This window comes from Lytechinus variegatus, chromosome 4 (assembly GCF_018143015.1).
Source record: "Lytechinus variegatus isolate NC3 chromosome 4, Lvar_3.0, whole genome shotgun sequence".
Taxonomy (NCBI): Eukaryota; Metazoa; Echinodermata; class Echinoidea; order Temnopleuroida; family Toxopneustidae; genus Lytechinus; species Lytechinus variegatus.
Genome location: NC_054743.1, coordinates 62,628,035 through 62,641,156, shown reverse-complemented (window position 1 = coordinate 62,641,156; position 13,122 = coordinate 62,628,035). Strand labels below are relative to the sequence as shown.

General features: G+C 37.3%; 1 protein-coding gene across 1 annotated transcript; it reads left to right on the top strand.

Annotated features, from left to right (window-relative positions):
* The first annotated feature begins 6,854 nt into the window (after positions 1–6,854).
* Positions 6,855–11,048, top strand: LOC121412790 (protein D2-like). The gene is made up of 3 exons (XM_041605555.1): positions 6,855–7,032; positions 8,585–8,780; positions 10,465–11,048. The coding sequence occupies exons 1-3, from the start codon at positions 6,904–6,906 to the stop codon at positions 10,710–10,712; spliced, it is 573 nt and encodes a 190-aa protein (XP_041461489.1). The 5' UTR covers positions 6,855–6,903; the 3' UTR covers positions 10,713–11,048.
* The last annotated feature ends 2,074 nt before the right edge of the window (positions 11,049–13,122 follow it).

The following is a 13,122-nucleotide window of genomic DNA, read 5'->3' as shown; positions in this document are numbered from 1 at the left end:
CACGACGTATATTTCTTTGTGTTCGAAGCCCCCGGGCCTCTTCCATTTACGAGTGGATACCATGCGCGACCATGGGGTCTCGAAAAGCACCCTAAACACGTAATTTCCATATTCTGAAAATGCACCCCTTAAAGGTCAAGTCCACCTCAGAAAAATGTTGATTTGAATCAATAGAGAAAAATCAGACAAGCACAATGCTGAAAATTTCATCAAAATCAGATATAAAATAAGAAAGTTATGACATTTCAAAGTTTCGCTTATTTTTAACAAAATAGTTATATAAACGAGCCAGTTACATCCAGATGAGAGAGTCGATGATGTCACTCACTATTTCTTTTGTTTTTTAGGGTTTGAATTATACAATATTTCAATTTTTACGAATTTGACGATTAGGACCTCCTTGTCTGAAGCACAAAATGTTAAAATAATGGAATTGCACGCGTTCAGGGAGGAATGAAACTTCATTTCACATGACAATGACGAGAAAATACAAATATTTCATATGAATTGAATTGAAGGTTTTATTATCATTTCATCGCAGCCAGTGGCTGAATTGAGAAAGATTTACAAAGTAAAAACATAATATATAAACATAAACAGTGAAATATTTGTGTAAATGATAACCGCAACAACATTGAAAATAAACAATTTTTTTGAAAGAAATGTCTAATAACCAATTAATACTCCAGTAAAATTTTGAGACATGATAAACCAATGAGTATGAACTTATATATAGTTTTACTTGAAGTTGAAATTGTTGGTATAAAGAATAGTGTTTTAAGAAATAAATTGCAAAAATTTGAATATCGTGTAGAAAGTTATGGAAAAACTGCAAAAATAAAGGTTTCACGGAGTGCATATTTGAGTAGCCTTGTATTCTCGAAAAATTCTAGTAATTTAACATAATTAGATGAATTCAAAAATATATGAAAATAATGCATCAACAGTTTAAAAACTTTAAAAACTCAAATGTACATCCAAATTTATGAAAGAAGTTTATATTAAGAAAAAATTAGGCTTGATTGGTATGCATGGTGAAGATTCATTATAAACTCGAAATTACCTCAAAATTAAAGCGGATTGATACAAATTTTGAAATCGGTTGTAAATTTCATTTCCATATCAAAATAAGAGTATTTACATGCAAATTGAAATGAGACTTGATACCAATTAGAATTGAAAGTTAGATTAAAACTGAATATATACAGAAAATGGATTATTATATATAATTATTGAGAAAAATGATATCTACAAATTACTAAATTATTAAATTCATCAAAAAAGTTACATTTCCATTTATTTTGCACATACACTTTACATACAGTACCAGTCACACCTCCCCGACACCTGTCTACCTTCCCCAACCAGAGAACAACAGCTAACACTATTGCTCTCCGGCTGAAACAGGCAAACAGGCCCCAAAGAAGTGCGACTGGTAGTGTAGTTTACAAGAAAGAATGTAAAATAAAAGACGACTGTAAATTTAATTTCCAAGAGCATATGAAATGTAAATTGAATTGAATTGAGAATTGGTATTATCACCTAGAATAGGATATTGGATTGGAAATGGGTATACAGAAAAGTGAATTATAATGTATATTTATCAAAAAAAAAAAAAAAAAATACAAACATAATTACAAATGATTAAATTATCAAATTCATTGAAACATATGTCATATCCATTTATATTGCACATTAATACGACTCATCCAGTGACTAATTACTTTGAATTATTGTTCAGTAGTCTCACTAGGAAGGGCAAAAAAAATACAAAAGAAATAGTGAGTGATGTCATTGACTCTCCCATTTGGATGTAACTGGCTCGTTTATATAACTATTTTGTCAAAAGTAAGCGAAACTTTGAAATGTCATAACTTTCTTATTTCACATCCGATTTTGATGAAATTTTGAGTATTATGCTTTTTGAATTTTTCTCTTTTTATTCAAAAGTTTTTGTTGGGGTGGCCATGTCCTTTAACAAGTATTGGCGTGTGAAACCCTACCCTTAACAAGTATTGGGAACAAAACGATACTCTTGGCAAATATTCCCTGAAATGAAACCCCTAAACAAGTACAGGAATATTTTATTGTTACGGGTCATTCGGTCGTCGGCTTTACCTTATTTGGTTTAGTACGACCCCAACTAAGATAGATAGATAAATTTTATTTTCACAGGGTAAAAAATCCAAACAGATACACAGTCTGATTTACATTGGGGCCGTGCCATTAATCAAATGTACAAAGTAAAAGGCAACCAAACTTATATGAATAAATACATAAAACATGATAATCGTAATTATTGCCAGGTGATAATACAAAAAGTTAAGTTTATAAAAATAATAACGAATTGTAGTCAATTACACTTCGCGCAAATCGGACTCTAAACACGAAGTGTTGGGGCATAAAGGACATCCTTTACAAAACATTTTAATATTGTTTTATCTTCCCCGCAAATTCGACCCTAAACACGTAATTTTCGTAGCGATATAAATACCCTTTTTTTATTATTTTTGTGTTTTTGACACCCTTATCAAGTTACGTACGTAACGTGACCTATCGTGAAAAAGACATCCTCGGCGTTCGAGGGCCAGTACTGTCGAGAGTAATAATAGACAGATATTATAAAGAAGTAAACAAGGTTTATTTTGTGTGGTGAGCAGGTGAGAATATTCAAGGGATATCGACTGTAAAATTTTTTATACATTTCAAAATGAATGAAGGCAATACGAAAGCTTAACCAAATGTTGCATTTCTTTTCTTTTTTATTGTTGTTGTTTATTTCCGTTATTACGTTTGGATTTTATTTCAAATGTCTGCCGACGAGCTATTGAAGTATCAAAGTGAGTATTATAAAAACTACCAGCAAAATGGTTCTAAGTGAAATTATAATTGACAAAAATTGGGACAAATATGACGGTCATCGGAATGCGACTATTATGTTTACAGGAATTTATGTATTTATTTCAGTTTTATTAACGTAGGGTAGCCCGTTCAGTTATAGAACTGATTTACAAAGTGGCCCAACGGGTGTTCTGGGCGTGTCCGGTTAGCGTTTTCTGTTTGAACCACCGATTATCGCGTAATGGTAAAGGCTTATAACATGGATGTGTGCTCCTTAAACGCGCAAAGATGTGTAGAGTACGTGCGCGTGGGGTGGGTGTGGGAATGTGGATGTAAGACTTTGATTATTATGGAAAGAGTGTGAATAGTGAATGTAAGCTGTGGCTGGGCTCCTGCGGCGTGTGCTTAGTGATTGTGGGTGTGTGCAGCTTCCAACGTAGAGTGGGTGTGTGGGTTATGTGGAGCGTTGTGGCCCAGTGGATAAGTCTTCTGACTTTGAAACAGAGGGTCGTCGGTTCGAATCCCAGCCATGGCGTAATTTCCTTCAGCAAGAAATTCATCCACACTGTGCTGCACTCGACCCAAGTGAGGCGAATGGGTACCCGGCAGGATTAATTCCTTGAATGCATCGAGCGCTGAGAGGCAGCTCGAGCTAAAGCCGGGGTAATGATAATAATAACAACGCGCCTCGGGATAGAATACTTATAGATAGATGGCGCAATATAAATGCCTATTATTATTATTATTACAGTGAATGCATGTGGGTGTGAGCTTGAATTTTCAGAGCCAATTGTGGGTCGTGAGAGCAGTGTGGGGGTGGGTGTGGGTGTAAGCCTTCAAAATAAAGAGTCTGGGATGGGTGTGTGTGTGTGTGAATGTGAGCCTCCAGGGCGTGTGGGTTAGTGTGGGTGTAATGGAATTTTTGGGAGCCTTCAATGAAGAGTGTGTGCATTGAGGGTGAGTGTGAGTGTGTAAGCCTTCAAGATAAAGTGTGTGCGGTGAGGTGGGTGGGTGTGGGAGTGTGATCCTCCAGGGTGTGTGCGTTAGTGCGAGTGTAATGGATTTCGTGACTATGAGAGGCTTCAATGAAGCCGTGTGTGCAGTGAGGGTGTTGGTGTACGCCTTCAAGATAAAGTGTGCGTGATGGATGTGTGTGTGTGTGAAAGTGGGAGCAATCAGAGTGTGTTCGTTTGTATGGCAGTGATGATGTTGTGATCGCCTTCAATGAAAAGTATTTGCAGTGTGGGTGTGGGTGTAAGCCTTCAAAATAAGGTGGGCGTGGTTAGGTGGGTGGGTGTGAAAGTGTGAGCCTCCAGGTGTGTGCGTTAGTGCGGACGTGATGGAGTGTGTGAGAGCCTTTAATAAAGCCGTGTGTGCAACCACATTCTCACACCCACCCCACGTGCACGTGTGTAGAGGTGCCGTGGCCGAGTGGTCTAAGGCGCCTTGCTATACATGGAAAGTCCGGGGTTCGATCCCTGGCCGCGGCACCTAAGCCCGTGAGCAAAGCATTTAATCTACAATGCTCTTTTATCTTGCTTTCAAATAAATGGAAATGCTATATGCATTATTGGTAACTAGGTGTGCACTTGTTTTTTAAAAAAGTGTGCGTTAGTGTGGGTGTGATGGAGTGTGTGGGAGCCTTCAATAAAAAAACCGTGTATGCAGTGAGGGTGTGGGTGCGAGCCTTCAATATAGAGAGTGTGAGCTTGTTAGTGTAAACCTTTGCCGCAGTTTATTATGTAATGAATGTAGGAGAGAGGCTTTCAGTGTAAACTGTAACAAAAAAATGGTTTGGTGTTTATGGCTTCATTCCAATACTTCCAACCGAAAAAAAAAACAAAACCGAATCGATTTTTCTCTACCACGAGTACATGTTATTTAAAACTGATAAGGAAATCACATGCTGAAAAGAAAATGGACTTTCACCATCAAACATGCTAATAATTGTAGTTTGGAGTTGGAGTATGTAGTATCAAATCCCGTCGTAAAAGTACAGATATGTACGTGCAATCCATTTGAAACCTTCCTTATCATCTCAGCAGTCAAACAATTAAAGGTAAGAGCTATTCATCCAAAATATGAATAAATAATGATAAATAAAAAATAATACGTGTTTTCTGAAAATTCACTTCAATTCTTATTTTCTGCTAGAGCAGGGATGAATGCCCCTGGAAACCATTAAATTATCCTTTGGGAACCTAGGGACGGTGCCCAAGGGCGGATCCAGGATTTTCCAACGAGAGGGCTCATTTTCCCGAAGTAAATTTGACAAGCCCCCACCCCCCCCAAAAAAAAAGATTTTCAATTAAAAATGATATATCCCCAATAAAAATAGTTGATGGGAGGGGTCATTTGTGTATGAACGACATGTTTACATCCAAAATATTGGCTATCACTTTTAAAGGGGGCACGGGACGTACCCCCCCCCCCCCCATCCTGGATCCAAGGCAATGCCGGGGTGATCTATATTGAGATTATCCTGCCTCCATTACCCTGTTTTCCTTCTTTTATCGCTTTTCTTTTCTATTCTATTATAATCACTAAAAAATCATTTAAAAAAGGAAACTCCCTACCACCCCCTCCCATCCAAAAGTACCATCCCGAGAGAAATATCGATTTCAATCTCGGCTCAAAGTGAAATGATTATGCCGTGAATATTCAAATCGATCAATAGTCTCAAGTTAAATACTAAATTAAATAATGTGAACATCCCCAAGCAATCGAATTATTTCTCACTTTTTAAACGATCTATAATGCATTTATTCATTCACAAAAAATGGGCAGTTGGTAAATGATATTGTTATAATTGTAACAAGCCTTGCTTCACACCTAGTCTTTGCTTCACTGACAAAAAGTGCACAAGTGATTCACATAAGAGTACGTACACTGGTTTTCAATTGTAAAAATTAATCCCTTTGATATACTGTATCATGCAATATAACTTCACTAGAGGAGCAGCTTTAAGTTCAAAACTTACTATTCTTTTTATTTGTTCCCACTCGCTTGTTTTTATATTCTTGTGATAATAGCATTTATTATCATCTAAGCTTTCTGTATCATTTCATGTCTTTCGTTATATTTACACGGTTAGTACGTATTATGAGTAAATAAAATTAAATGAATAATTTGAGAAATAAAATGCTTATAGTATGGCATGGCTTTTACTCATCACGAATTTATGGCAGGACAATATAAAGACGACCTATCATAGTTTCCCAACATTTTATCCTTTTCAATGTTAATATGGGTCTTAGCCAGGTGTAGAAAAGTGTCAGCGATATTCATATCAAATTATATCTTTAAAATCGGTTTTATGAAAACGATTGCATAATTTTACAATCAGATCAGACATTTTTTCTCTAGATAGGAGGGAGGGGGATGCTATATATACTGTGAAGTTTTCCTGATATAAAAAGAACCAAGTTGAATAATGCTATGAATCCAGTAACCGGGTAATAATAATTGTGAAGCGCTTTGAACAGTCGTAGATTGATAAAGCGCTATATAAATGCCAATTATTATTATTATTGATAAAATAAAAGAGTATTTTGGGAATATCCTCATTGGCAAGTAATTTGTAGGATTTAAGTTGCCACACCTCATTGCATCTTGACCCCCCCCCCAAAAAAAAAAGGGGGGGTTAGAAAAAATGAAAATTGTGCCAGTGTTAAATCAATATAAAAACACACTTAGGCCTGGTGCAACATCCAAATGAGACGCCCTTCCAATGAAATTATATTCGATATCGCTGAAGTGTGACCTCTACACAAATGGTTGAAAGCGTCTTCACTGATATTATTCTAATATCGTTGAAGTGTGACCTCCCCATCACAGCTGGGTTTCGTTCATACATAAATGATCGATAGCGCCTTCATTGATATTATATTCGATATCGTAATAGTGTGACTAACCCATCACAGCTGGGATTAGTTCATGCATGAATGATCGATAGCATCTCCACCGATATTATAATTTCATATTACATATGTTTTGGTGATTTTGTTCTTCATTTGTGTGCGTTTACTGTCTGCGAAGGGAGCTCTGGTTTAGGAAGGGAGAATGGATAAGTTTCGGGAGTACAAGATCGTGCCTGATATCATTGACGATCGGCCAGTGGAAGTGTTGTCGGTGCAATGGAAAAGAACTCGCACAAAGTGTTACCCGGGTGATACTCTGACCCCGACTCAGGTAAGGGAAGTCATTTTAAACGAGGCCTAGCAAGCTAGCACGACATCGTTCTCATCACCACCACTGTACTGCTATATGTCATCATCATCATCATCATCATCATGAGCACAATCATCTTCTTCATCACCATCGTCTATATAGCCACCGTCATCATCATCATCATCACTATTATCATCATCAGTATCCTCCGCATCATCATCACCACCGTCTTTGCATCACCATTACCATCTCAGACATCTTTACTACTATACCATCATTACCACAATGATGATAATTTCCATCATCATCAATAACATCGTCATCATCATCATTATCATCAACATTATCATCATCAATAGCATCGTCACCATCACCATCATCAAAAACACTATCACCATCATCATTAAAAAAAATCATCACCATCATTATCATCAAAAACATCACCATCATTATCATAAAAAAACAACATCACCACCATCATCATCACCATAATCATCCAAAAACATCGTCACCATCATCATCGAAAACATCACCACCAACGTTACCATCATCATAATCATCATCAACACATCATCGTCATCGCCACCATCATCATTATCATCATTGTCATCATAAAAATTTTCATCACCACCACTATCATCAAGGACATCACCATCATCATCATCAAACACTTCTTAATCATCATCAAATACATCATTATCCCCCTCCCTCTTTCTTCCCAGCTCTCTCCCCAGTTGTATCTTGCCCCCCCTTTCTCGTCGTCTTTCTGCTTTATATACCCCCCCCCCCCTCTCTCTCTCTATCTTTACGCCAGAATTTGTTTGCAGTTATTCACCATGCATTTTCGGTATTCTGATTATACTACTAGAGAAAATAACAAACATACTTTGCACATTGTATCTCACTAAACTTTATCCACGTAGAGTTGGACTTTGTATGTTACTTGATCGTTACTCGAGTTCCTCTGCTACATTAAAAAGTCATAGTCTGCCTTATGACTTCTGATTGTGCTTAAAATCCATCAACTTTCAACGTTAGCATTCGAGGGTTGACATCTACATCGAAAATGAAATACCTTATTCAAGGGTGAATTTATTTGACTTTATTTCCATTGTATACCAAACAAAAGTGCGAAAGAAAAAGAAAATGTCAATAGATTTGTGCAGTGCATTGACAATATGTTTAAATTGGATATTTCCAAAGTTCAATAAGTAATTGTGTTCAAGGTTGCGTTAATACATTTCCACAGCTGTATGTATTTGCCAATGTTGTTGGATATGCTTCTAGCAACGACAAACCATCATGGTTCCAAAAAGGCCTCTTTGAAATCCAAACTTTGTAGTTTAAATTCGCGTAATTAAAACACACGCATTATTTTGTGAAAAGAGGAGGGGGGGGGGTTGTATACCCCCCTCTCTCTATTCAATAAAGAAATGTGTTGCCTATACCTGCGTGGTAATCTCCCCCCCCCCCCCCTCTCCCTCCGTTGCTCCCCCTCTCCTTATTTGTATCTATAAATTTATCTCCTTTTCTCTCTCTTTCTATCACCCTCTCATTACTCTTCTTCATTCAGGTCCACACCATACCCGTCATCGATTGGCGTGCCCGCCACGAATGCCTCCACACAATCGTGTTCGTCCACCTCGGACCCGTGGGTGAGCCGGTCGACGAGGAGCTGCATTGGCTGGTCTTCAACGTCCCCGGAGAAAACATGGTCAAGGGCCAGGTCCATGCCGAGTACCTTGAATCGGGCCCGGCGGAAGGAACGGGTAATTTTTTTTTATAGGGACTTTACGATACAAGACGGGAACTCTTCTTGGTGACACATTTGCTACTGCGACAATTGCTCCGGACTTTATTTCGTCTAGGGTTAGGGTTGCAATAGTGTTAAATGGTAGGTTTAGGTGTGGTGCATGACAAGGGTAAATTGTTGGTCATTAAAATGATATGTGGATCATACAGAGGAGCAATTGTCGCGGGAAAATGTCATGAACCCTTTCATTATGTAGCAGTCACACTGAGGGACCCGATCTCAGGTCCATCAAAACTATCCCAATATTTCCAATGATATTATGTTTGATCGGTTTAAAATCGGTTGTATTGATGTGACTGTGACATTTCCTATGCAAACTGTGCATGAAAAGCGATAAATCATCCGATCACCAATCTGATGGTTTTCATGACATTGTTCAGACAAAATGGCGTCCGCTCTTGGTAGTAGGGAGTTTTCATTCCACGGCGCACGACGAATTCAAGAACATAGAAAATGTATTGTCAAATACCCGAAAGAACAACCGAGAGGTCTTTGTCGAATATTGGTTAATCAAAAGAGCAGTTTCGTCCATGACTCTGGAACAAACGACATGACTTGTTTGCAATGTTTGGTCAGCTCCGAAACTTAGGACGAAACTGCTGTTCCGTGAAGTGCAAGTCACCAATTTTCGACGAAGATTCCCAGCTGTTCATTGTCAATTAAATGACATTTTCAATACATTTACTGTGTCTTCGAATCGGGCATGCATCGAGGAGCGAAACTCTCTACTGTCTTGTAAACAGAACGTGCATCTTCGCAATTTTATTATATATATATTGCAATACAATTGCAAACGACCACAAGGGTTACAAATAATCGCGCGACTATTGTTAGGCCCCTTTAACAGCCCTAAGACCTGACTATAATCAAAGTTCATTGTTGTTGAATGAAAGCAGTGTTACTATATAAATCAATATCCAGGCCTTTTTTAAATAACCAGAGGTGCCTTGCTCCGATTTCACGTGCATTTTTTCCAGGGTAAGGTGTCAAAATCGTATTGTTCTAAAAATATCGTCTCGTGTGAAAGCAGACAGCGCAATAGACATAACACGTGTCCTATCTCACGATATTAAGAACGATATCACATTTTTACCATATAGCAAAATCCCATATGGAAAATCGGAAATATCTAATCAATGCTAAATTGGGATAAATACCTCCCCCCCACCTCACTTGAGCCAAAGTGGGGGGGGGGGGGAGCGGTTGACCATGCAGGAAATCACAATCATATGGTCATATTTACTTTTTTGTACAAAAGTTTCGGAGAAAAAAAGTGGGGGCTGAAGCCCCCTCCCCCCACTTCCGCGGCCCCTGACTAACAGAAAAGAAAAAAATAAAACTATACAAGCCTATCCTTCGATTGAAAAATAGTCATAATTTCCTTCCCAAATGATCAAACGAAATTATCTACTTTTCTAAGGGAGTGGTTTGTGCAAACCCCAAACCCAAACCCTGAATATAGCTATAAGTATACTATGTATGGGGAGGGGGCTTGCAACTTGAAATGTGGACACAATCCCTCACTCGATAACGATCTTATTCAAATAATTGTATCTTTTTGTACATGAGAAAAAAATAATCAATTGAGAAAATTATTTCATTTATCTGAAAAATTACTTTTTTTTCCAAATTAATTCCAGGATTTCATCGCTATGTTTACCTGGTGTACCGTCAAGAAAGTAAGATCGACCCGTTTTCCAAGTTTCCCTACAAGCCCCGGCGACTCGACGGCCGAAAGCCTTGGAACACCCGTGAATTCGCCAAGAAGTGTAACCTCGGTGAACCGATAGCGGGAAACTTCTACCTTGCCGAGTTCGATGAATCGGTTCCCGGGTTCATCCAGGAGATCACTGGCAGCACGGGCCACTTCTTAGACGATTCAGACTGATATCGATATAATATAGTGACGATCACGAACAATAGGGAGTTTACGATTCATCACTTTTTTTGTTTTGAAACATTTTTTTTTTAATTTTAATATATTCATAATCAAACATGTCATAGATCTATAACAAAACATTACAAAGCGATATAAATATTGCAAATAATTATTAAAGGTAACATTTGATCGCACTTACTGAAAATTACATAATAACATAAGATTAATGTTACAAAACATTGTTTAATACATGTACATACTTGGAAAAGAAAAAAGGTAAAATAAAATATATGCATTTATTCGTTACCCTAAATCAACCTGTTCCCATTTCTGAAGATGTATTGCCAATTATGCAATATTATATTCCTCTTCCCTATATATATTTTCTACAATGTTTTATCATTATTCCAACATGTGGCAAAACAGCTTTCTACCTTGCAGAATAAATCTCTTTTTTAACTATTAAAATTACTGTATTTAAACATTTTATCCCCTATTTGAACTTCAATCAATCCCTAACAAAAACGTCTTCCATGGAGAGATTCTCCTATTCTTTTAACCTTCATTTATGTCCATTATTTTTCCAAAGCTAGTGCTTGAACATTCGGGCAACTTTTAAATCATGGGGTTCATCCACTGGCATCAGGGGCCCGAAGCAAGGGCCACTTCTTACACGACTCAGACTGATATCGATACAATGTAGAGACGATCACGAACGATAGGGAGTTTACGATTCATCACGGTTCCATGGGAGACGGAAGAACTCGAAGAACAACGTCAGCATTGCAATGATTTCAATCGGAAACCGTATTGCGCATGCGCAAACGCTGACCAGTTTCGTCTCAATGACATTATTAATTTCATTTCATTTCTTTTATTTCCATTTCCAACATTCATGGCGTTAAAGCAAATGCGAGCATGCAGCCTTTATATAGCACCACCTCAAGTCCTAAAGTACTCAATTCCAGCCAGGTTCCCATCCCATTATGCAACTTCTGAACAATATAGTCTCGAAAATAGCCCCCTTGGATGATAACATGCTAACCCGCTACTCAGTAGACTCGTAAGTCGTATATACCAAACATAGTTGTGTTACAAAGGAGCAAAATATATACTTCCCTCTCATTAACATTTGTTTCTCTTTATCGATAAAATTAGTGGCAATTCATTCTCTGAATTACCTCAAAAGGTGTATTTTAAGACTAGCTATTTATTACACACAGTCAATGACAGACCAAAGTGGCGATCAGTTCGTTACCCATTTAAATCGTACAAAATGGCGCTGGTTCTGTGAACAGGATGTGTCGTTGACATATGGAAACGCAAGTGGACGTTGAGATCCTGAAATGCTTCACTATATAGGTGTCAGGGGCCTAAAACATTTCCCATATACTCGTGTGTTAAACTAGCACTTAAAAAAAAATCATGAATAATAAGGATGAAATTCAAGGGTCGAATGTTTACTACCGTTGGGTATATAGGTATATATCTGACAATCCATATCTGACGAGAAAAAGGGTCCCCCGACCGGCTCATTTTAAAAATAAATCGGCATTAATGAAGACATCTCCCGGGGATCAAATTCATCACCTGAAACAGTAAAATAACCCTAATCCTTCCGCCAGTCGAATATAGTTCTAAAGTTGGTGATACTTCTTCCCAATTTGGGAAAAGGGAGTTTAGTAGTTACCCTCCATAGATTCAGTGTTAGAAGTACAATCATATTTATTCACTTCGTCGATCAGCTATATCAAAATAAGAAAATGAGAATGGTTGGCTCGGATGAACATCTTTTTGCCTTCCCGTTGTTAATAGGCCCGTGCAACCTGTAGGATGTGCAATATGGCCATTTTTTTATAGTGATTCACATGATCCTATTCTTATCTACAGTCTTCAGTACATCCATGAAAACAAATCGTTAAGTTCTCATTGTCTTGATCTTGACTTACTACGATGCCAATAATGTCAAATTCTATTAATGCCCTAAATTTATACTAGTTTCACACGATTTTCTTTTTCCCACAAAGATATATATTGGCTTTTCGAAATGATATAATCATAGATGGTGGTTGCATTTCTGCAAGTACTGTTACGATACAGACGGATGTAATCTGACCGATTGTTATGTTTAAACTTTATACAAATAAATTTGTGATATCAACTTACTTTTTATGCTTATTCGTATTATATATGATCATGGGCTTAAAAGTGTTTATTCTCTATCTTATATTGATTTATATAAAAAAATATTTATAGGCTAATGTGTATTTTAGTGTTTAGAATTTCATGAAAGTTCGAATAGTCTATGATAGTCCAATAACATTTCTCAGTGCTATATTTATGTACTGTACATTCCTTGCGGTTTATATTGGTTATTTCAATTGGTATTTTCGTATATTTTCTACAATATTGATCTAAA

Coding starts and splice junctions, on each gene's coding strand:
- LOC121412790 (XM_041605555.1), top strand. CDS start 6,904: ATGGATAAGTTTCGGGAGTACAAGATCGTGCCTGATATCATTGACGAT. Junction 7,033..8,584: donor ATACTCTGACCCCGACTCAG/GTAAGGGAAGTC, acceptor TTCTTCATTCAG/GTCCACACCATACCCGTCAT. Junction 8,781..10,464: donor GGGCCCGGCGGAAGGAACGG/GTAATTTTTTTT, acceptor AATTAATTCCAG/GATTTCATCGCTATGTTTAC.